The sequence below is a fragment of the Nelumbo lutea genome, chromosome 8 (genome assembly GCF_056320005.1).
Source record: "Nelumbo lutea isolate HS-2025 chromosome 8, American lotus-T2T, whole genome shotgun sequence".
Taxonomy (NCBI): Eukaryota; Viridiplantae; Streptophyta; class Magnoliopsida; order Proteales; family Nelumbonaceae; genus Nelumbo; species Nelumbo lutea.
The window spans coordinates 14,417,261-14,442,704 of NC_142691.1; the positions used below are offsets into that span (position 1 = coordinate 14,417,261).

Sequence of the window (25,444 nt, forward strand, 5' to 3'; positions counted from 1 at the left end):
ACTAAAATATGAGGCCCTTGCCCTATTTTTTTGGGTCAGGTCGGGCTCGCGGGTTGAGTCAACTTTTTGCCAGGTCTATGAGCAGCCCAATTTAGAGTTCGACTAATATAGTTAATACATACAATATCAAGAAACGTTAACAATTGGATAATTTGATCTTGGGAAAATTCCCGATTAGTACTTTGTGCTTTGGGCCTAGTGTCACTTTGGTCCCTGGACTTTAAAACGTGACAATTCAGTACCTAAACTTTCAAAATGTGTCAATCAAGTACCTATTGTTAATCAATCTATTAATCAGCCGTTAAGTGACATTTGAAAAGACATAGATGCCTTTTAAGTGTCATCTAATTCTTTTTATCAATCATCCACATGATAAAAATGAACAGTCTCAAATCCTTGCCTCTTCTATTCAAGAAAGTTGGGGTTATATCTCAGTGGACATTCTGATAACCCCAACTTTCTTGAATAGAAGAGGCAAGGATTTGGAATTGTTTATTTTTTGTCAATATTTAGATGGTTGATAAAGAGAATTAGATGACACTCGAAGGGTATTTGCATCTTTTCAAATGGTACTTAACGGCTAGTTAACGGGCTGGTTAGTGGCAGGTACTAGATTGGCACGTTTTGAAAGTTTGGGTATTAAATTGTCGTATTTTAAAGTTCAAGGACTAAAGTGACACTAGACTCAAAGTACAAGGTACTAATTTGGAATTTCCCCTTTGATCTTTGATAGGTTTAATAGTCCAGTCTTCTGCTGCATCGATCGTAGAAACAGGACACCCTGCTTTGTGAGTCCGAAAACAACAATAGATTTTAGTCTGAGTTGGAGAGCTTGTAGTCCATAGCGTTATATATGATTTTTTTTTTGTTTTTTTTTTCTTTCTAAAGCCATATATATGAATGTTAAACCAGAAAGTTGAAAATATAAAAAATAAAAATTTATATTGGTTTATGTATGTATGTGTGGAATCCGGATCAGCTCCTTACACTGCATGCCTCACAACAACCTCACAGCATGTCCTGGCTGTACATCGGGAACATGTTTCATACTTGTATTTATTATTCATGGGGAGATGTTCCCAATACGGGGTGAGATGTGGCTGTGAGGCGGGTATGCAGATCCCAATTTGTATGTATGTATACGTATGCATAATTCACTTTTTCAACCATTCTTCTATAAAGTGAGTTCCAATGGTTTTCATACAAATTATTAAAATATGTGCTTATACATAATCCATGGCCATTCAAACATTTGATGTAGTGTTATTGATACACTTTAGGATTTACTAGTTTTCCAAACACATATATGCATATGCCAATCATTCCACAATATATCCATATGTACCAAAGCACATCTTGGTAATGTCTTAAAATTGCCTTATAGATACTGATATTTTGAACATTTAGATAGCATAGTTTCTCTTCCGTGTTTAGGCATAGTGCATAGAATCATCCACATTGCCTCAGAACAGTATGAAAATGCCATTCTTCCATTCCCCTAAATTATATTCTAACCTGATAACTGTTTGGGTGTAAATGAAAATTTTCAGATTAGCCTATATTTGGTGGTAGAGAATCTTACTGGTCTATCAAGTTACACACTGCGGATATTTGACAAATGGATACTTCTATGGTGTTAGTTGGAATCATCAAAGATATGGTGGAATTGGGAGTACTGGGACACGAACACCCCATGTGTGTCCATATATTTAATATTCTTGGGGTTGCATCCTATGTTTCCATCTCACATAGACATTGCACTACTGGCTCACCATTATAGACATATGCAACATGTAGGACCAGCTTATGATGCACGGCACATAGGGGTGAACATGCTGTAACAGGGCTGAGCATGAGCTTCTCAATATTCTTTCCCGACATAATCATGTCATGATGCATACATCGCATGTCATATGGAGAAATGTGCTCCTTTTGCATCCATGGCCATGTCATGGGATGCTTGCCATACCTATAATAAGATTCATGAATAGGATGGTTTATCAATTCCCACCTAGCCTCTTGTCCTGGAGATGTTGTCTCATCCACAGAGGAAGAAACAGATAAAGCACAAACGACATCTCAAATTAATAAACGACACCATTTGTATATGGCATTGGACATTGGATATCAACTTTTGGATTATGGCATTGACAGAATAAACAATGGTAAAACAATTCCTAGAAAACACAAAACTCTTGCATTGGGCAACTCAGGTGGCAGGTGGAGAAAAAAACCAGACAACTTTGAATGCGGTCATTGAAAAATTACCTATCTCTTTTTTCAATTTTTTGTGGGTTTTCCACAAACCAAATGGACTGCAAGCTCTGTAACTGTTGCATAATGAAGCTTTGGTGGTCAGTTTGATGTGAACGAACCCCATTTCCTGCAGAAACGACAGCCATGACTTGTGCCCAGTTTGAGAAAGACATATTCAACATCTCCCTTAGTAAATGCCCCAACACTAATATAATATGGCATCACTTCACTTGCATACAAATTTCACTAATATGAAAGAGAATGAGTGGTTTGAAAATTCCAGGCAAGAATCGGATAGGAATGACCTTTCCCTTTCTAGACCCCATCAGAGTATACCAACAGTAGAAATGGTGGCCAATAGGATTCTAATTCAGATCAAACGTCGGTCAATTACAGTTTATATTGGCTTAAGCCAGATGAAGAAAGGATGAAAGTGATATTCTGATGACTTCCAAGAAGATGATAAGATGAAATCGAACAGGCCAACTGATTTACGCGGTCAAGAACATCAGAATTGATTGACAGGCTGATGGTGTGTTTGTACCAAGTGGTGACAAGCCAATGGTGGGTTTTGGATTTCACGGGGAAAACGAAATCACCTCTGTTTAGTTTTCAATAGAGAATTTGAATGAACCCACAATGTCCAAATTCTGATATTTTAAGAGAAAAAAGGAGAAGGATGATGTGCGAATGTGTTTTCCTTTTCAGACCATGAACTTGTGCTTTCACATGCAATTGGTAGACCAGGTTGGTACCATTTTCAATCCACCTGATTGCTGGACGTCCCTTGAGGTTGCACCTTCATGCCGCGTTTGCTTTCTGGCTTTTTCATTGGAATCCAATTAGGGGAATTCGTCACATCAAGATTTTGAATCACTTTAATTGATTCATAATTGAACCCAGATTCATTTAATGGGGTGGCCCTGGAGAGCTCGACCCAGATTAAATCCAAAATGGGATATGGAACCTGATTATTGGATCAGACTGGTTTCATGACCTAAATTCTATTAATTGCAAAAAGAAAAAAAAAATTGAATTGGTAGCTAGCTTTTATCATTTACTAATGCAATTGAGCACCTCTGATGCCGCAAATTGCGTTACAGAAGTGAAGTGGTGTTTCTTTTTTTACTTTTTGTAAGAACAGGAATGGTGTCCATGATTGTGATGGTGCAACACAAGTCCTCCACTTTGTATGACCCAAAAAGGGAGCCACTTGCAGGTAAACTCAGCTTGGTCTGATGATCATGATCTTGACCACCCAACTGAAAGGGTTTTCTGGGCTTGCTTTATTGCTTTTTCACCACCCACATGAGTTGACTAGTTAGATGGTAAGCTGGTCCAGTTGGACTGGTTTCTGGTATCCTGGAGAGATTGTAAGTGAGATCCATTTACTGGATGGTCTGGATGGATTGGAATTTACTCTCTCAACTTGTAGAAAGAGCCTAATATTAAATTATACTGGTGGTGCCAGGACAAACACAAATGGAGAATCTTGACATCTTGTGTGTTCTGGGGGCTTGTATCTGTAGTCTGTAGATGGGTCTGCTTGCCCCAATAAACCTGTCCCATGTTTCCAGACTCAGGACCCCCCATTGGATAATTCTTGGAGTGCCCCATTCCTCATTCTAGGCCCCAGTGCTCAATACATGAGACAGATGGCGAGTTATAGAGGCCACATGGCCCACCCACTTCTCTACCACCAGGTCCACCACACACACAACATCATCCTCTAGCCACGAGGAAAGTTAGTGGTGGGTATTGCTTGAGATGAGTCCAATTCAAGGTGGGAAATAGAGCTCTAGCGTGGAGGGGCTACCAAAACACCAGCTAGTCCACAGGGTCCTCTAGTTGATTAAGGTTCTTCCATAGGCTGAAGCATGAGAAATTTTCTGCTGAACAAACAAAAGTAAGGCAAAATATAACAAACCCCAAATGCCCAAACACCCTTAAATTGGAACCAGTTTGTAAACTGGATGATTTGAAGGATTTCCCATTTCCTACCATCAAAGGAGAGCTGAACCAAGGGTGAATTGCTGCTAAGTGTAAGCTGCCTATAATTTCCATTTATTATTATTGTTTGATATTTTAGAATGATTATTCTCTTATCCCTTTTCTCTTGAACAAATAATTGCACCATGATCCACTTGATTGAGAGAGAGAGAGAGAGTTGTGGTAGGAGTGTGGGAGTGGGACTTAGACTCTAGACTAGTGAATGATTAAAATACAGTTTGTTTCTCAAAAAGAGTGTATCATCAATTTGGATGACCAATAGGCCTTCTTATCCCATGCAAATGAATGCTAAATTATTAGTCTTCTATACATTGTAATGGCAGTCTAGGCACCACAGCAAGAACCTACTTTCCTGATGCTGCCAAAGAAGTCTCACCTAAAGATCAAATGATCACAACCATCCAATCTGGGCAAAAGAAAGTAGTGAGTTTGAGATGTGCATTTGTTATTAGAATCCAATGGCTTGGATTCCAACCCCCAATCTCCTCAAGGGCACCATGTTAATCAGATGTGCTTTGTCATGCACTCAGATCTCAATACCAGGGCCAGGGGTGGGACCCAAGTTCTTGAATGACTAGAATACCATTATGTGGAATGGGCAAAGTATAAAAAAGTGGGGTCCATGACTTAGAAAAAAGGAAATTAAACCAAAAGCAAAGTATTTGGTGGAGTTGTGGGGAAGCTTAATGATATTTTTGTATCTTTGTCCATACTCTTTTTCTGTTTTTCTTACAATTTTTAAGAAGTCTCAACCCCTCATCTTGACCTTTCTATTTCTCGTTTTATTATTTTCCACACATGTGGGTCGCTGCAGTTCTCTCTCTCTCTCTCTCTCTCAAGAAAACCCAACTCCAAAAGGCAACAACAACTATCATCCAATCAATTTGCCGTTTTGTTCCTCACTGCAGAAGAAGACGACTAGAAAAAGTGTCAGTTATATCTCTTCCCCTCCATCCCCCCCCCCCCCCTCTCTCTCTCTCTCTGTCTTAACGATTTAGGTTCTCTTTTGCCTCTTTGTGGGTTACCTATCGCTTCTTCTTAAACACGTCTAGCGTTTGTTAGGTTGCGCCGTTGGGGTGATGGGCCCCTTTCTTCACCGAGGATTAATGTAAGTGAGACCCCTCTCTCCTCTTTCAGTGCTTGCATCTTTTGCTTTAGTGTTGTGGGTTTCTGAGGAGGAAGGGAGCGTGGAGTTTGTGGTCTTTCTTGTTTCCTTCGTAAAAGACGCGGCAAAGGGTTCTTTTAGGAGTTTCGAGATAGCTGTTTGATTTTGGTTGTGGGTTTCGGAGTTGGAGCCTTGGAGAGATGTCCTTGTTCTGTTTGTGACTGATGGTATAGATTAGGGTTTGCAGTTTTCTCTGCGAGGAACAAGGAACGCGGAGTGTCATTTTGTCATGTTTTTTTTACTCTCGCTTTGGGAGATGGACATATGGTGAGTGAGACTCGGTTTCTGAACAACAAGGTCCATTTGGGCTTTATGGATTGTCCATTGAGCCTTTCTGATAAGGTGGGCTGCCAAGGAGAGGGATATTTCCCTACTTTCGGCGCCTGATCAGTGGACGAGCCTAGGAATTTCCCTGTTGCTGCTGTAAAAAGCTAGTTGAGGGATTCTATTAGCTTCTTCCTGTGATGGGTTTTTGATTTTGAAGGTGGGTTTTGGAGATGAAGAATTGAAGAGACGGTAACTGTTCAGTTTTTTCTATCATTGGTGACATGTTCTGATCGGTCTATTCTTTTCCATTGTTTGAAAGTAACTTACTTGATCTTGAAGTGGGTTTTGAAGATAGGGAGATGTTAATTAGTTCGGATTGGTAAGCTTTTGAATGTGGAAAAATGGAGAGAGGAATTCAACCTCCGCTGGTAAGTTGATTACTTAATCTACTTTGATTTTTTTCTTTTTCTTTTTTTCTTTTTTTGAATTCAGCGCTGGAAATGCCTTTGTATGTCACTTGTCTCAGAGCTCAGACCCTTCTTTTATTCATTTTCTGCATTTACTTGTTTGTTACATTTCTTTCATCTGCCTTTCACTTTTCCCCTTTTTCTTTTTCTTTTCAGAATTACAAACAAACTGATAAAAGATGAATCGATCAAAAGATTTTGATAAAAAAATAAAGTTGGTAGGAATAGGATGGTTAACCTGTTAGAAACACGGTTCCTAATCTGGTTGAGTTAATGATTGGTTTCGGAATTGAGAATTTTGAAAAAATAAAAATAAATTACATGTATTCATGTTTCCCGCCCTTGATAGCCACATCTCAACCTGGGAACAGTGGTTTGTTAACAGAAAACTCACAATTTACCCATCTGAAAGTTGATGCTTTCTGTTATTTCATACTAATTTGAGGCAATATCTCATAACTTTCCTGCATCAAAAATTACCTGAACTGAAATGATGTATCCGAGATATACTCCTAAATTGTTGGTGTCTAAATGGATGTTCTTTCTATTTTTGGTTGTTGGTACCAAGTTTGTATTTTTATTGAATTGCTATTCTAGAAAAATCAAGAGAATTAAAGAGGAGAAGTTCTACAGGTTGATACCACCGCATGTTTCTGTAGAGTAGATGCAGGCCTGAAAACTGTTGCTGGGGCAAAGAAATTTGTTCCAGGAACAAAGATCTGCATTCAGCCCGACATCAGACCATCTATTCACCCCACTAGGCAGAAGGCAGCTCGTGGTGAAAGGGTTCGGAACCAATCTCCTCTACTCCCTGGACTCCCTGATGATCTGGCTATTGCTTGCTTGATCAGGGTCCCACGGGTTGAGCACAGGAAGCTAAGGCTAGTCTGCAAGAGGTGGTACCGCCTCCTAGCAGGGAACTTCTTTTATTCCCTCCGGAAGAACCTTGGTATTGCAGAAGAATGGATTTACGTGATAAAGAGAGACCGGGATGGGAAGATCTCATGGCATGCCTTTGACCCCATATACCAGCTCTGGCAGCCCCTGCCTCCTGTTCCTGGAGAGTATGCTGAAGCCCTTGGGTTTGGATGTGCTGTTCTCAGTGGATGTCACCTTTACCTGTTTGGTGGAAAAGACCCAATCAAAGGATCAATGAGACGAGTCATCTTTTACAGCGCCAGAACAAATAAATGGCACCGAGCACCAGATATGCTACGACGGCGGCATTTTTTTGGTTCCTGCGTCATAAACAACTGCTTGTATGTTGCTGGGGGGGAGAGCGAGGGAGCCCATAGATCCCTGAGGTCAGCAGAGGTATATGATCCAAACAAGAACAGGTGGTCCTTCATTGCAGATATGAGTACTGCAATGGTGCCATTCATTGGAGCTGTCTATGAGGGAAGGTGGTTCCTGAAGGGCCTGGGACCTCACCGCCAGGTTTTGAGCGAGGTCTACCACCCTGAGACTGATAGTTGGTACCCAGTCTATAATGGTATGGTTGCAGGCTGGCGAAACCCTAGTGCTGCTCTCAATGGGCAGCTCTATGCCTTGGATTGCAAGGATGGTTGCAAGCTGAGGGTCTTTGATGAGGCCAGTGATTCTTGGAGCAAGCACATTGACAGTAAAATGCACCTGGGGAGTTCCCGAGCCTTGGAAGCAGCTGCACTTGTCCCTCTGAATGGGAAGCTGTGCATCATCCGTAACAACATGAGTATATCCATGGTGGACGTTTCAAAGGCTGATGATGCAAATGGGGCTGCTACAGAACATCTGTGGGAGACAATTGCGGGCAAGGGGCAGTTCAAGACCTTCGTGACAAACCTCTGGTCAAGCATCGCCGGCCGTAGCCGCCTGAAAAGCCATATTCTTCACTGTCAGGTTCTTCAAGCTTAGAACACCCGAGATATCAACACAGTCCAGACTTGATATCTCTTGATCCGATGAAACTGGGCACGGGAGATGAGAAAAGAAAATCAAGTAGGAGAATAAACCGATAGCAGTGCAATTGTTTGAAGCTATGATCATCTGTAGAAGCAAGGTGCTTTATGGATGACGCCTGTTTTTCGTTCTGAGTTTGTTATATTATACTACAATATTATACCCATAGCCTTACATGGTAGAAAATTGAAGAAATTATAGTCCCTTTTTTCCCCTCTTCTCTTGTACAATCTACGAGAAATATCATGTTGATAACAAGGGTAGATCGTAGATGCGACCATCTGCAACCTTACTTTGCTCCATTAATGGATGGATCTTCACCCGTCATTGGCCGGCTAAACCAAGAGTCCCGGTGACTGAGTCAATGGGCTACTTGTCAGAGGTGGAAGGCTAATGCCTAATGAAGTGTTTTAAACCATCACCTCAATCCATGTAAACACACCCAAAGATCAAAGACCTGTTAAGCTGAATTGTCATCACCTATCCTAGATTAGGATCATCAGACACACCATTCAACGTGTACTGCCTTGAAGATCAACTGGACCAAAGATCAGGTTAAATTCTTAACCAGAATGTGTCTTCGAAGCTAAAAAACAAATGATGCATCAATCAGGTGGTTCAAATGGATCTAATCATGCTGGTTTTTTGTGTAAGCCATCTGTTGGGTAGGTTGGACCCTTCCAATAATGGGAAATAATCAATGAATCCAAATTTGATTTGAAGCAAAATAAAGCTGTTAATTATAGCTTATCGGTCCCAACACCATTTTTTCCTGTTTGCTCTAGCGTGAATGTCTATGAGCCAACTGTTTTTCTGTTTACAGAAGTTTGAAGCAACCTATGCATTATGATGTTTATAATCTACTAGGTTCTCCAATTTATAACCACCGGATTGGTAATCTGGTAGAGAAAATTAATTTTCCAATGTTAACAACCAAAATTTTGGTACCATCATATTTCTTATGGGAGAGAAAAACAGTAAGGGTCCGTTTGCTTTACAGTTGGAATCTGAATCAGAATTGGAATGGTCTACCATCATAGTTTGTTTGGTTCATGGAGGAATCAGAATGGGAATTGGAATCTGCTGGAATGGGATTTAATTCCCAAGAGAGGGGGAGGGAATGGCCTATTCTCCTTGGGAGAATGCCATTCTACCAGGAACGAAAATGAGATTCCAATTCCAGCCAACCAAACAGTTGGAATTGGAATGGCCGATTCCAGACCCCTATTCTCACAAACCAAACAAGCCCTAAAAGCATTTTTCTGGCATCATAATTGTATCTTCTCTGCTCAGTGCTCACAACACTAATGGATTCCGACGCCAACAATGCTTTTTCTCTTCCTGCGTGAGACGGTAATTCATATCATATGAACTCCATGCCACATTAACAGTGCTGGAAATGTGTCGTGGAGAGAGCCATACTTTATACATTGATCAAATGTGACCGTGCTAGGAGCGCATGGTTTGGGTGCGAGCTAGGTCTCAATTTCTATGTGCCTGCAAATGCTTCTTTTTAAGGATTGGTTTTCGGCTTGGATTAATATATGCAGGTTGCAAGAGCATATAAGGACTGAGTTTATGATGTTTGTTGTCATCATGTCGTGGAATATTAGGCTTTTCCAAAAAATGCTTTCTTTCTTCTTGGATTCTAGTCCCAATTCATTGTCTTTTAATTCATAGGGTGAGGGTCTGCTTGGTTCATAGTTGGAATCAGAATCAAAATAGTTTATTCCCATAACCTGTTTGGTTCAGACATGAATCAGAATAAGAATTAAAATCAGCTGAAATGAGATTTCACTCCCAAGGGAAGGGGAGGGAATGACCATTCCCTCAAATGGGAGAATGTCATTCCACCAAGATTAAGAATGAGATTCTGATTCCATCCAATCAAACAGTTGGAATCGGAATGGGCCCCTCCAGTTCCGAATCCAGATCCATTTTCCCGTGAACCAAACAGGCCCTGAGATCTCCTCAGAGTCTCAGACTCAATCTCCTTTTGGAAACCCCCCAGCAGTGATTTTATGATTTTTATCAAATTTAAAGGGGATGGGGCTTTTAAAACAGGCAAGGTAGATTTGTTGCTGTGAGCTTTGAAAATTGCAAGGCCTCTTCTGCTCTTCAGGCAGAAGCTCGTGCCATTTTTGAAGCCTTGAAGGTGGTCTCAGTTCTGGGTATTTCGCCTTTGGTTATTGAAATTGATAATTAAAATCTATTATTGATGGTTTGCTTAGCCAGGGAAAGGATTGCATGTGGAAATAATGTTTCTAGTCAAAGACGTGTTCACATCTGCCCCCCACAGAACGTGCCCCAAAATCGCCCCACATACACATTTCAGCGTGCATTGAGAACATTTTCCGTACTTGTCATTAGGAGATGTTCCCAAGACATGTTTGGAATGTACTGTAAGACGTTTTCACACCATCCTCACAGCCACTTGTAGATGTGCATTGGAAATATCTCCCTATAAATAAAAACATACAAAATACGGGGGTCTTTCCAATACACGGTTGCAAGTGGCTGTGAACACGGTCTTGTGAGGACTGAAACTGTTCTCTCCTCTTGAAGCCTCTGTTGGTTAATTATTTCTTTTTTTCCATGTGAAGAGGGTAATAAAGCTCAGCTCAACGGAGTTTAATTAGTAATGGTTGTGTTTTTAACTCCTGCCCTCAGTGGGTGGGGGAAGTGTTGACTGGTGCCTTTAGAGTTTAGACCATACTGCTGCTCTTTTAGCTTTTGCTGTAGTTGGTTTTCTGTGTTTTTAGTGTAGTGTGTTTCCTTGTAGCTTGTTGGTTTGCTTGTTGAATGGAAGTAACTAAAAAAAAAGAGCACCCTGTAAAAAGGCGAGTATCAATATTTTGAAGTTATATATCTTACAATAGACTTTTGTGGTTGACTATTGAGATTTGATATTTCTATGGCTGACTTTTCAGAAAGGCATTTCAAACTTTTGTGGAATTATGTGCATGTGAAGGCCCCATTGGCCATTCAAAGAATTATGACTTTATGAGGACCACTTGCACTTGCAGATAGTAAAATAAAAGAAAATGAATGATTTCCTTACAAGATGATATTCATTAGATAAAAAGAATTATATTCTTAAATTTCAGTAGCTGAGGAATATATGGATTCTACTTCAGCGAGATATGACTCTATAGCACCAGGGAAAAATTGGTGCTCGTTCTTTGAGAACATGACCAATGACCCATTAATGGAGAAGGTCGCTTGGCACCACCCCTCCAAATAAGAGGCACGAGATCAAACCAGTGTCCTCCGTAGTAATGGCCATGGCCCAATGATATATCATGCCAACTTGTTGAGTAATTGGTGAGTAAAGAAATAATGCATGATATCAGAAGAGCTTGGTCCATTTTACATGCAACATGTAACTGCATTATGCACTCAAAAGAAAATAAAGTTGACTACCTTGGAATTTGTCCATCATGGAAAGAATGGTCAAAAAGGGTTGTCAGAAAGGGAATAAACAAATAGAAGAACACCCTCATTCGGCGGTTGTTTGGTATCAATGCTGTTTATAAAATAAATGTTCTGTATGATTGTTTTAAAAAACGAGACAATTTTTTTACACCCCAGCACCATTAGGCAACATTATATAAGCCAAACAGTAAAAAAAAAGTCTTGAAAATGAAAAAACATCAGATTTGGCGCTTTATTTTATAAACAGCTCTCATGATTTTTGAGAGCCCTTATGATGCTGATAAACGGCTCAACCAAATAACTTTTTTGGCTGTTTTTTTTTTATTTTTTTTTTTGTTAAACACGTCTATGATACTGAGCTGGCACCGTTTCTCTGAAAAGTTACATCGATAGGGAACACCATCTCAGTTGCTATAACTTACAAGTCATTTTGTATGATAGGGTTTTTTTTTTTTTTTCCTTTCCTTTATTTGGTGAAGACATGAAGGCAACTCTTTTTAACTGCATAAAACATGCACAAGTATGGAATTATGGGAAGTCAAAGGAGTCTTCGCCAATATATATGGTTTTGTTCTTAAAACAAAAACAACAGCCACGTTAGCAAAAGCAGTAACTTCAGCATCATCATCATTCAGAACTACAAAAAAAAAGAATCAGAAGCCCCATAACCTTCTCAGTTACAGATTACAGCTACAAAGATTTAGATACTTTACAAGAAAAGCTCAACAGAAGATCTAGATCACTAAATGAGCTCTCTTTACGAATACTACAACAGAAGTTTACATCAACAATGAAGAAACACAGCTTGTAAGATGGAAAATTCACTCAGTCTTGGATCCTGCAAGATAAGATCTTGCTAGTGAGAAGCATTTCTCCTTCTGCTTTTTGTATTCATTGTAGCGCAGGAAGAAGTAGCCAAGATAATCAAAATCAACGGGAGAAACCTTTGCCTGCAATCAATTTCAACAACAGAATAAGTTTGAATTGAAAATGGATGTCATATTCTACCTTCCTGGGCCTGTGTAGCAGCAAAAGAGCAAGAACTGGACATTACCTGTATCAATGCCCATAGAGCCCAATACAAGTGTGAAGCTAACGCAAAAGAAGTGGTCTCAACATATAAAACTTCAAGATATTTGACTGATACCTGGTATGCAGAGAATGTTCAGTTGTATATGCTTCTAACTAAACTTATGTCTACTGAACAAGGTAAATTCCTATACAAAATGGAATAATTAATTGAAAGCCATTGTTATGATGTGGGTTCAATGTGTGGAAATGAATACACATATCAACTTTTAAGCTTGAAATTAGTAGTGAAAAAAAAAACAAAAAAAAAAAACTTTAAAGCTTGAAAGAAACGGATAAACAAGCAAGAGAACATAGAACAGCAACAGCAGCTTAAGCCCACAGACAACTACAGCCACTACCACAACAACAAAATGCCTCTACACTATTAATTACTGCTACAAAAATTGGATTAAATTGTCAAGAGACTGCAAGTAGCAGGTTAAACGTAAAACAACAGATTAGTCTTATATAACCACTTCAGCTAATGTGTCTAAGCAACAACAAACAGAAAACCATATATGCTTAGAATCTGCCAACGTTTTTCACCAAATAAAATGGTAATTATAGTCTGCAGTATAGGTGTAACTGCTTGGCATTATGGTAGAATCTTGGACTTGTTTATGGACTGCAGTGATCTTACAACTTAGGCCGAGTCATTTCCTCGGTACAACATTATCTCAGATGAAAAAAGGAAAGACCTCACACAAGAAATCCAGCTAGCAACACATAAGCATTATATAATTTAAAGACTACTTCCAATAGAGTTTCTATACAAGTTGCCTACCTCCTCAGGGTTTTCGGGTTGTAAATAATGCCGAAAGAAATGATACTGTTCATCCTTATCTGGATACCTACATTGGAATCCAACACCTTTTTATATAATTTTTATAATAAGACCCATCTTATATAACTATACATCTAATCTAATTTTGAAAGGAAAATGAAGCCCAGTAAGGAGGGGGAGAAAAAAGCATACAAGTTGTAGTCACAATCAAAGCCTGCATATTCATTGAAGTGATTCCCAATATCATAGCCTCTATAGCTGTAAGATCCGTACTCAAAATCAATGAAGTAAAGTTTTTCTGGAAGCCCATTAACATTGAAGTCAGAAACAGAAGAAATATCTTTCTAACCAAAAAATACTAATGCAAGGAAACCTGATACATTGTGCAAACCACATCAGGTAATAGAGGAATCTAAGGTACCATAAGATATAGCTTACAAGGATATTTTTTAGTGTTGGATCACATCAAGGACATGATTATCATTAAATCCACCATTAGATAGTTCATACCTTGGACACCTGCTTCACTGACGCCTAATACTTGATTAAGATTAAGCATCTGATTCATTATCCTTCTTGTAGCTTCATTGTGGTCTTTTTGTCATACCTCTTTTTTTGAAATATTGAGGAACCAAATAGAACAGACAAATCATCTCATTCAACCATTGTCTGCAAAGGGAGAAAATCAGGCAGGACCCATTGACTAATAGGATCTCAACCCTGCGCACCATCTGTACGCATGACTTTGATAATATATCATTCTTAGTTACAATGCATACCTTACTGTTGCTTATTTATAGTTACATATGATAATTAAGGGGAAAAAAGCATAAACTGATAATATAGTTTAACTTGCTTAGTAGCTCATTAAGATGCATGAAGACTGAAGTGTAACAATGATTATATACTTAAGGAGATAATTGGCTGTAGTGGCTGAGCTCAATGACTTGTTGCATTATCTTTTAGTGGATGTTATTGATCAATAAAAAATATCTTTGAGTGGATAAAATAATAATATGATAAAATATTTAAGGATGTAGTAATCAATACAACATGCCATTCAGCCATTAAGGAGTTCATAACCTACTTAATGACTTCTAACTAAAAGATAAAGCAATAAGCAATTAAGTTCAGCCACTTCAGGTATAATCAAATGGACCCTTAGTTGAAGCTGTGGTAGAAAATTAGGGGAACTAAATTCTTGACCAACGCAAAATTGCAGCTGATGGAGAAAGGATAATTTCATTTACCTTCATCATCATTAAGCATCAAATTTCCAGACAGCAGGTCATTATGAGCAAATACCACAGGAGCATCTATAACATCTGTTAGACCCTGTTGAATAATCATGCATCATTTTTCCTTCAATAGGTATATAGCTCTTAGAACCAACAATCCATAATTAAATTAGCATTTGATAACCAACACAAACGGATGAGATCCTAGTTGAGATCAATGGTAAGAAACTGTTCAAAGAGACCATTTCCGTTATTTTGGTTTGATTGATATTGCAGAGAGAGGATGAAGAGGGGGAGAGAGAGAGAGAGAGAAAGGATGTTTCCATGTAACCATACAATGGGGTTGAATTACAGATATGCTTTTAGAATGTCACATGACCAATGCCTACGGTCACTAAAATATAAATATAATAGGACAAAATTAAAACCAGCCATGCTATAAAACTAGAATATTGAGCATCAATGGAAAACAAGTTGATGAAATAGATAAGTATGTTAAAATGGATCAAGGACAAGACTTAAAAAGACAAAACAGTAATCCATCAGAAAGTAATATCCATTATAGATGATATGCAAAGAAAAACTGATTTTTAACACTGAAAATAGGAAGAATAATGTGGAGGTGGAATCTCCCTTCAGAGTTACATTTGTTATTTAACCCATCTACTTTTGTGTCGACCAAAAAAGGAGGAAGAATAATGTGGAGGTTTACAAGAGCAGCTTTGATTTGGTCTATTTGGGAAGATAGAAATACAAAAATTTTTCAGGAAAAGGAAAGAAGCATACAAGAAATCAAGGAGTTTGTGATGGCCAGGGTGATATATTGGTTAAAAACCATGGACTACTTTCATCAGTTTTCCTTTGATGATTTTTGGAGAAACTGGAGGGAGGTGGCAAACAGCAGTTCTCAGAAGGTTAGAACACATTTAGATTGGACACCACCTCCAGAAGAGTGCTTAAAACTGAATTTCGATGTCAGCAGTCAAGCAAATCCAGGCCGGTCTGGTGTAGGTGGGGTGGTGAGAAACAAGGATGGGAACATCTTGGCACCTTTCTCGAGACCAGTGGGGGAAGGAGATTCTACTAGGGCGGAATTGCTTGCTGCACTACAAGGAATTCAGATTACTCACCAACTTAGCCTAGTTTTTTCTTTTTTATAATTAGCTTAGCCTAGTAAGTTTGATAATAGAAGGAGATCCCAAGGTGGTGGTGGATGGCTGCAAAACCGGGATTCTGTTCCCTGGTATTATAGAGATGAAATCAAGAAATTTAAATGGCATACAAGGGACATGAATGTAAGAGTACACTGGCTCAGAAGATTAGCAAATTCTTTGATTGATTGTCTTGCCAAACAAGGGACAAACAAGGATACTTCATACTGGGCTCAGCTGTAATTTGCTTTTAATCTCTTTCTTTTTGTTCTAGATTTGGGGGAGATCACAACTCGCACCTCTCAAAGGGATGCTAGTACTGATTTAAGCTCTTGATGTCAATAAAGTATTAATCATTTACCAAAAAAATAACACTGAAAATAATCATCCAGGTGGACACTGAAGATTCACAAGTCTAAAGAGAATGCTAGAAGGATGTGGGTCAGATTAGTGAGATAACATATGAACAAGATTCAGGTTCCAACCACAAATTGTTGCCGCAAGGCCTTGATGATAATGATGGTATCACAAATCATGGTACCAAAATATGAACATAAGAAGTTACTCAACAAAGCCTTATCTCAAATCAGCTACATGAATCCTGTTTCACCACTCTACGCTATCAAGGGATACATCCCTATGAACATATGAGTCAAGATAAATAAAATTGCATAGGGATAATCACAAATGTAGGTCACCAAACAGCAGATAGGCTTGAGTTATTTAAGCATTTGTTGGAAGAGACCTACCAATTAAACCATCTAATATAACCAATTATTTTGAAAAAGGAAAAAAAATGAATAATTCTGATTCAATTACCTGTATCACCTATATATGCCTGAGAGTTTCAGACTATAAAAGTTATCTAGAAAGAGGTTGACTACTGAAGATAAATGTTTTGTAGGCAATCGAGTTTAAATTTCATTATCAACATTTTCTTTACATGGTTACCTACTGAAGATACATAAATTAAAATTGGATAAAAGCATGTTTCCATGCTGTTGCTTCCTGTCCTAAGAACTGTTGAAGTTGGAAAATTGATCAGTGATTCATCCCATCTACCATGTGGACTACTTTTTCAAAACCATGGTCTCTGCAGAGTCTGCAGAAAACATGACATGAACTATTTGTTGCATTCATATTTCATCAGCTACTAGCATAAGTATGGAAAAATAAGCGCCACCATTCTGAACAAAAATGGTTACCACAAAAGGCAGAATTACTTTTTAACAGCTATAAAAAAATTAAAAAGAACTTGATTGATTCACATTTTCAATGAGTAACACAATACATAAATTTTATGACATTCCATTTCTTGATGGATATCTAATCTAGATACAAGCATGGAAACGAAATTTCCACCTGCCTCTTTTGCATGTGGAACATAATAAGCACATTTTAGGACCCCCACTAGTTGATGGATCTTATTAAAAGAAATTCTAGGCAAAAATTAAAACTTTCCAGGCCCATGTTCTGGATGCATAATATGTAAGCTGGACAAAGGATGGTCTCTTACCATTCTAGTCTAAAGATGTTTGACCTTCAAATAAAATGACCAAAAAGCTGTTAATAATAATCACAATATACATGCACGTAATTCCAGCACAAGAATTACCACCTTGAGCTCAACAATCGCATCATGAACTTCCTTGAATGAAATCGTATCATATTGTCTCTGCTTCTCAATATCATCAAATTTAAGGACGGAAGCTGCAAAAATAAAGTGGAAATAAGAGCATGAAATGCATAACAACACTTTTCTACAATGTTTAAATGATAAAGGTCAAAATTAAAGAAGTCAATTTGCCAATTCAAGGAAGGTAAGAAATGAATGAAATATGCACATACATATAATGGAACTTATCTGAATGTGTCTTCCAGATATTTTTTCCTCCCTACCCCATGTGTTGACTAAGAGACATAACTATGTATTTGCTTGAAGAGAAATGGGTTTTCTAAAGGTGGTGTCTAGATGCAATTGCTATCCTCACCTCCCCCCCTCCCTTCAGCCACATGGAAGGAAATATGATACAGAAGCCAATACAGATTTTTCAGGAATACTTATTAGCAGAAAGAAACCCTCTAGATTTGTCACATGTCATTTCAGCTCTATTTCCTAAACATTTAAGACTCTCCCCCAAGCAGTGTCAGACATTGAAGTTCCAAATTTCTTCAAACAAAGAAAGACCAACAAGGGGCATTCTTTGGCCACATTGCAGGATGCTATTTTGCTGAAAGTTTCCACATGAAGAGAGAATGATGTGGCGATCACTGGAGCCCTTTTGGACTGCCACCTAAATTTACTCATTAAGGTTTCAAGGTCCTGCATATCCCTGTGCTAATTTGTCTACAAAGCCCATCCAAGTATACATGTAAAATGAACAACATTCGGACTGAAATATGCTAGGAATAGGACTAATCAATGAAGGACCTTTCTCAAAAAACTTGAAGATGTCATTCCACAGTTGAGGTTCTTTAGAGCCTGGAATCTCCACCTCGTGGAACTTACGAAGCTGCCTTGAAATTTCAGCAGCCAACTTTGGTTTCCTCATATCTGCAAATAAATAATAGAAAAAATTCACGTCAATAAACAGGTGGGGTACCTATAAGAAGATTGTAGAATGGCATATGCTTAATTGTTAAAAAAAAAAGTTCTTTGTCGGATTATTGCACAACCACCACCTTCTGCCTAGTACTGGCTGATCACTGAAGGCAATACCATTTGGCCATCAGGTAGGGGGAAAAAAGTACCTTGAATGTTCAATATGTTTTATTGCTCTTTTATCCTAGTTGGAAACCACTCCTCATTCATAGTAACATAGACTGAAATGCAATAGCTGGAAAAAATCAGAATATTTACTAGGATTAATAGTTCATCATGTTAACCTTTGTTATAGAAGGACTGAGTTGAAGCCTGAAACAAGTGCTTCATAAATAAAGCAGGAAAAGAAACAACTTATGAATATACTAGCAGGGACCCGTGTGCTGCACGGGCTTTGTTAAAAGAATTTGAGGCAAAAGAAGCTAGGAGTGCAACTTGGGTGGGCCCAACCTGGCTCAACCAAAGATTTTGCACAGGTTGGGCTTGAGCTTTTGAACTTCAAGTTGGGCTTTGGCCAAAAAACTCAGGCCTAACTCAAACTCAGGTTGGGCATGTGTTGAGGTCTTGAGTAGCCTGAGCCCATCCTGACCCAATTTGAGCCTGCCAAAATGATATACATATCTACATATTATCAATCTATTCTACTTGTAAATTGGGCTACAAAGCTCAACACGCCCAAGCCCAAGACCAGCCCAAGATGTTGGGTCAAGCTCAGGTTGGGCCTGGGTTGGTAAACTTGGGCTTAACCTTGAGTTGGGCCAAGCCTGAGCTCAAGATTTAAGACTTAGGGCTGGGCTTGGGTTGACTCTCAACCTGACTCAACCCACCGAAGTTGCACCCCAAGAAGGAGCATTGTGACATTCCTAGTTGTATCAGTTTTTACTTTTTATTAAATTGTTTTAACTTTTACTAAATTTTTATTTAGTATTAATTTTTGTTATTTTTAACTGGATTAGGGGATTTAAAATTAATAATAATTAAGATTAAAACTAATAACTTTGTTATTTTTTTATTTTATCAAAAAATGTAGTATCATTTTATTTTTTAAATGAAATTTAAATGGATATCAAATTATAAGATTTAATTTTGAAACTAAAATTATATAATCATTTTCTAAGTTAACTAAATCTGTTAATTTAATTAATGTAATTAAGAAACTTAATTAATATTTTCCTACTTTAACTAATAAAAGTAACTAATTAAATAACCATATACAAGTTAGGCATACACAAAGTTAACTAATAACTAATTAATTTAATTTAATTAAGGTAATGAAGTTAATTAATTAAAGTAATCACTTTAAGTCAATGAAATAAATTGAGTTAAAACTTATTTATTTTTTTAAGTTAACTAATTGAAGAATTATGTAGTTAAAGACTTAATTATGTTATCATTAATTAACTAAGTAGTTTAATACCTTAAAAATAGTCAAAAAGTAACTTGTATGGGTGATTGGGTTGGCCCTCATTTGTCGTTAAATGGGTAAATATTAACCTAAAATGGAAATAATGTATAGAACTATAGATAGCATATCAGTTAGTTGGGTTGACCTTCGTGTTAGCCAAATCAAATTTTACTAAATAGGGCCCAATTTTTACAGAAAAGTGGAGAGAATAGAGAGGAGTTTGAGATAATTTAGAAGTTCCTATAAACCAGGAGTCTAAATGGGTGGGGCTCTAGTGAAGGGAGAGGATAAATAGGAATTAGAGATAATTTAGGAGAGAAAAATGAGTCTGTTTTTTGGAGATATGGTAGGAGGAGAGAATATAGGGGAATTGGAGCATATGTTAGTTGTTTGTAAAAATGACATGGAATAAAAAATCAAAAAAAAAAAAAGAGAAAAAAGCAGGCACTTCCTTGTTTTATGAAAAAAAAAATCAAAATGAGATAGTGTGGTAAGATTTTTTAGAGAAAATCAAGATGAGCCCTTAGCATAAAACTTAGATATTACATAATAACATAAACTCCTAGCATCAAAGGTGAATAGAAGTATCAAGAACAACCAACAGCTAGTTGGAGTGTCAAAAAGGACCAGAAGAATCACTAAGAGAAAAAACTTCCAACAAGAATTAATAAATTCTAGATGACTCAAAGAAAAAACTCCCTCTCTTCCTCCCTCTGCATGGGTGGTGTGTTTGCTCCAATACTACTAGAAAATTTAGTGTAAAGAACATATTGGAAAACATCTACTAAGATCCATCAATAGAGTCTATAACTAGCATCTAAAGTAAATTACGAGGTTGGCTTTAAATAAATCCTTCATTTCCGGAAAAACTCCATCATTTCCCATATGTGGATCTAGGAACTTTTCAATGTTTACCTGATGGTGAAAGAGTACGAGCATTGATGAAAGATTGCACCATGCCATTTCCAAACACTCCATGCAACTTAGCACCAAATCCTGCAGCCGAGAGATACCCAATTGCCTAAGAATGATAAAAGATAATCAATTAAACATGAGAAGCAAATTAAGTTAAAAGGACACAAAGACTGCAAATAGAAAAAGAAATAACTAGGAGACAAGCATTAGTAGAAAGTAGAAACTCATCCTAAGTTTTAGAACAAACATAGTCTAAAATAATTTAGATTTTCATAATTGAATGACAGTGTTGGAACATGAATGGTAAATTATACTACTGAAAGTGTTGATAAGGGCATGTCTAATTACATCATTTTCTTTGCAGTTCTATCTAAGAGGCCATTACCCAAAGTGGCTATTTTCAGACTTGAACCCATGTTCTCACACTTGTCATCCCAAGATTTTACTATTAAACTAAGCAATGGGCTCATTTTCTTGGAAGTTCTGATTAAACAAATAGCTTTTCAGCTTATACTACTAGTACAAAATATATTTGACTTATATGTTCCACAAATATAGGTAGCAACAATAGGAACACAACAGAGCTACAGATTGTTAGCTTCAAAGAGCCTGAAGATTTGGAATAAATCTGATTGAAAATTAATTAAACTACACTTGCAGGATCCATGTTATAACACTTTGGCAATTACGACCACCAAGAACAAGGAAATTCACCTGTAGTTCCCGCTCACGATCAATCACATACTCAGTATTTGGACCATATAGGCGAACTGTCAGAGGAACATCACTTCCGTTGTCTTCTCTCACAGATATCTTGAGCACTGCAAGGATGAATAATAAACTTTGTTTAAATTCTGCATCAACTGAAAAGATGACACAAACACATTTAATAATAAACAGCCACAATTTATATATATATATATATAGTGGCTCCATTTATTTCACTTTAAAGGGCAGGGTTTTTCGATCTGAAAATTTCATTTATATCTGCCCCCTTTTACAGAAATTATGTTTTCAACCTCTTTCTTAAGACTAAGATACCCGGATACCTGTACAAGGGTAGTGTCAGATACTTAAATTTTTTGTGTAATTTTGTATCCGATACTACATCCACCCATGTCCTTGCCATATTCAGGTAACTTAGCTCCTTTCATATGGAAATAAACGAAGCTAATAGAAAAGGGCAAATAGGTATCAAAAAGCAGGGTTACTCCTCTTCCACTGAAAGGGAAACTGGAAGCGGGAAAACAAAGTGGCATATCTTCACTCTCTTGATTAAAAATTAATATTCAGAACAATCAAAAACTACACGAGGAGAACTAAAAAAATGCACATTCGGAACCAGAAACAAAAGGTAGCCAGGATGTAATTCAACCCAGTACACTGATCAAGTTTCCTTTTTCCTACAAAGTAAACTTTTGTGTGAAATTCACTTACGGAGATTCGTTATGCCACCAGAAACTGTCTCAACTGAAAAACGAGACTCATCTAAGTGCGACCACTTCTTGAATAGATCTTTACACAACCCTCTATCGAAAGCAAACCAGACAAAAATCGTTAAGAACTCTCTTGAAAAGGCTAAAATGAAAATGTTCTCCATAAACAATAATGACTAGAACAAATAAAAAAAATCCTTTTATATATAATCAAGGCCAAACAACAAAAGCATGTAGCATGTTGTTGCATCTATATACATACATACAGGGAGAGAGAGAGAGAGAGAGAGAGAGAGAGAGAGAGAGAAAGAGAAAGAGAGAGAACATGACAATAGCAGAACAGAAGCGTTAATTCCGGCAGTCAATGAAATGTTATAGGAACCGTGGAAACAGAAAATTTATATATAATAGAACAACAGATTCGAAACAGATAAAATAAATAAAAATAAAAAAGAAGAAGAAGAAGAAAAAGAAGAAGAAAGAAAGAAAGAAAACCGCCGATTCCAGTTAGCTGCCAAGCTAAGGACATCAAAACAGCGCTTCTAAAAAAAAATACATCTGACAAAGAGAACAAGACAGAAACAAGCAGGGATCAGTAATAACGAACATAATTCGAGGTTTCAGTTGAGGCAGAGGGAGAGATGTATCCACAGTGAGAGACGAAGATGGCGTATCTGAGCAGCAAGTTTCTCCATTTTCCCCTGCTCCTTCCATGCCGTTCCAGATCTTTACTGCTCCCATTTTCTCCCGTCTTCCTTGCCTTGATCTCTCTCTCCCCTTCACGGCTTCACGAAATTAAGCGAAGCTAAGCTTTTGGAGATTCCGTAATTCCGTTAGTGCTGGAACATTTGAGTCGGGAGTTGGGATTTGGCCATTTGGGATCTCTCTTATTCTCTCATATGAATAATAAATATAAACTAGTGAATGACCCTGTAATCGGGAAGTTAAATATATATATATATAAACATTAATGATTTTTATTATCAATTTTTATTACAATTTATAAATTGCCATTTTTTAAGACATTCGTAAAGTCTCCGCGTTTATATAAATTGACCCTCATATGTAAAACCAATAAATTATACGGGTCATTAAATTCAATTTCAACCGTTTATTACTTTAATTTAATCATTCTTATTATTATTATTAATTTATTTTAATATTTAATTTAAAATATTTGTTATATAGTAATAATAATAACTAAATTTAAAAGTAATTTTTTTTCAACCGAGTATAATTATTACATAATAGATTTGTTAATTCATATTTTGAATTTAAGAATAAACATTAATGATTTGGCTTAACAATTTTAATGACTGTTAATAAATATTGATTCTTATTTAAGGTTTAATTAATATATTTGATAGTTATTATGAGGCATGCTTTGAATAAACATTAATGATAAGTGATGATTGTTATTTCATTTTTTATTATTTACTTAATTAAGTACTTGATGATTGTTATTATTATTAATTATCTCTATAAATAATTGATTGCTATTATTATTTACTTAATCTAGTAATTTTTAGCAAGTAATTATTTGATTTAATTTGAATTATTTTATTTTTAATTATTTATAATAGGCATTTAGGGGAGGCTCTTTATTTGATTTAAGAGACTTAACGTGTTTTATCTAGACAATGACCCCATAGTAGTAAGGGGCAACTACAGTATGATTTAATTTGAAACTTACTATTTAACAATAAAAAACCAATGTCTTGTTGAACAATCCACCCCCAAAAAAAGTATCAATAACTTAGAAATCATTAATCTATTTATAAAATAGTAAAATTAGATGGATGTTTACAACAATATCACCGATACTGGTTAATATTTAGGGACATATGAATGGATAAAAAGCATTTAAATGATATACATTCAAAAAGACAAAGAAGGAAGAAAATCATTCAAAGAGCTGCTAAGAAAAATAATCCATGCCAAACAACATTTACAAATGCATTCTTCCTCTGAAGTAAGAGATGAAAAATATATTACTACAATCAAATCATCATCATGTATGACTACAATCAACTGATAATATATTCAGGACTCCAAAGCACATCCAACAAAAGAAACATGAAAGAAAGGAGAATAATGGGACCATCCTAAGTATGAAAGTCACCTCCAAGTTAGGTGGCAACACTTCTTTTAGTCAATCATGGTTAGACCTGTTCATGGGCCAGGTAGCCCGATGGCCCGACCTGCACCCCAGTCGGGTTTGGTCATGTAATTAGGCCCACGGGCCTAACCTCGGGCCTAACACAATAAGCTCATCTGTGTTTCGGGCCGGGCTCGGGACTTGTCAAAAAAGCCCGGCCTAGCCCGACTCAACATTATATATTTTATAAAATATATAATATGTATTTTATATATTATATAAAATATATAAATAATACAATATTATTAAAATATATATTTATAATTTAATATATATACATTTTTTATTCTTTTCTTTATAATCTCTCTCTCTCTCTCTCTCTCTCTCTCTCTCTCTCTCTCTCTCTATTCAGCCGCTAACAGTTTGGGCTCGGGCCCAGGCCCGGGCTTCGGGCTTTTAATGAGGACCGAGCTTGGGCTCGAGCCTTAGAAAATTCTATTAATACAGAGCGAAAGCCTAGCCCGAGCCCGACCTGGCCCGACCCATGTACAAGTCTAATCATGGTTATGGATTTTAAGTCTAAGCTCCCCATGGTGCACGTAGATTGACTAGAATTTATACATAACATAATGGTATGTTTGAATTATGGGAATTGGGAGATAGAAATAGCAAAAGTAGGTTGAAATTATAACTTTGGGCATGTTGATGTGTCAATATCAAGTCAATTAGAATATTCCTAGATTTTTAGTTCATTCATTTAGTGGTAAATTGAACATTTTTTTATTTCATGTCTTTATTGAGTAATATAGATTAATAATATATTAATAATTATGAAATTAGTATAATATTAAGTATATTACTATTACTATTAGTTACTAATATTATATTCTTATTATGTGTGTATTGATTTTGAAATACATAATATTAAATTATTACTATTATTATTATTATTATTATTATTATTATTATTTATTTTTATTTTTATTTTTATTATAAAGTAATTAATTTGTTATAATTACAAATTTTAGTTAATTTCTAAAACAGTAATTGCTTTTATAATTATTTTAGTTTAACAATAATGAATAATTAAAAGTTTATAATTTAACTTTCACTAAATGAAATATTTATTGGAGAATAATAATAGTATTAATTATAATTACTTATAATAATAATAATAATAATAATAACAAAATAATAATAATAATA

General features: G+C 36.6%; 2 protein-coding genes across 4 annotated transcripts; one reads left to right on the forward strand and one right to left on the reverse strand.

Annotated features, from left to right (window-relative positions):
* Nucleotides 1-5,027: 5,027 nt before the first annotated feature.
* On the forward strand, nt 5,028-8,317 carry LOC148842898 (F-box/kelch-repeat protein At1g55270-like). 2 transcript variants are annotated; one of them, XM_088957645.1, is made up of 2 exons: nt 5,028-6,126; nt 6,799-8,317. In XM_088957645.1, the coding sequence occupies exons 1-2, from the start codon at nt 6,100-6,102 to the stop codon at nt 8,056-8,058; spliced, it is 1,287 nt and encodes a 428-aa protein (XP_088813771.1). In that variant the 5' UTR covers nt 5,028-6,099; the 3' UTR covers nt 8,059-8,317. The 2 variants fall into 2 exon arrangements, with proteins under 2 accessions (XP_088813771.1, XP_088813773.1); XM_088957647.1 differs by having other exon boundaries at nt 5,234-6,126; nt 6,830-8,317.
* Nucleotides 8,318-12,135: 3,818 nt separating this feature from the next.
* Nucleotides 12,136-23,072, reverse strand: LOC148842899 (putative ethanolamine kinase). 2 transcript variants are annotated; one of them, XM_088957648.1, is made up of 11 exons: nt 22,748-23,072; nt 22,142-22,233; nt 21,419-21,525; nt 20,705-20,810; nt 18,214-18,336; nt 17,401-17,492; nt 14,644-14,728; nt 13,586-13,691; nt 13,394-13,460; nt 12,593-12,685; nt 12,136-12,488 (listed from the first exon to the last, which is right to left on the reverse strand). In XM_088957648.1, the coding sequence occupies exons 1-11, from the start codon at nt 22,879-22,881 to the stop codon at nt 12,360-12,362; spliced, it is 1,134 nt and encodes a 377-aa protein (XP_088813774.1). In that variant the 5' UTR covers nt 22,882-23,072; the 3' UTR covers nt 12,136-12,359. The 2 variants fall into 2 exon arrangements, with proteins under 2 accessions (XP_088813774.1, XP_088813775.1); XM_088957649.1 differs by lacking the exon at nt 22,748-23,072 and having other exon boundaries at nt 22,142-22,319.
* Between the last annotated feature and the right edge of the window lie 2,372 nt (nt 23,073-25,444).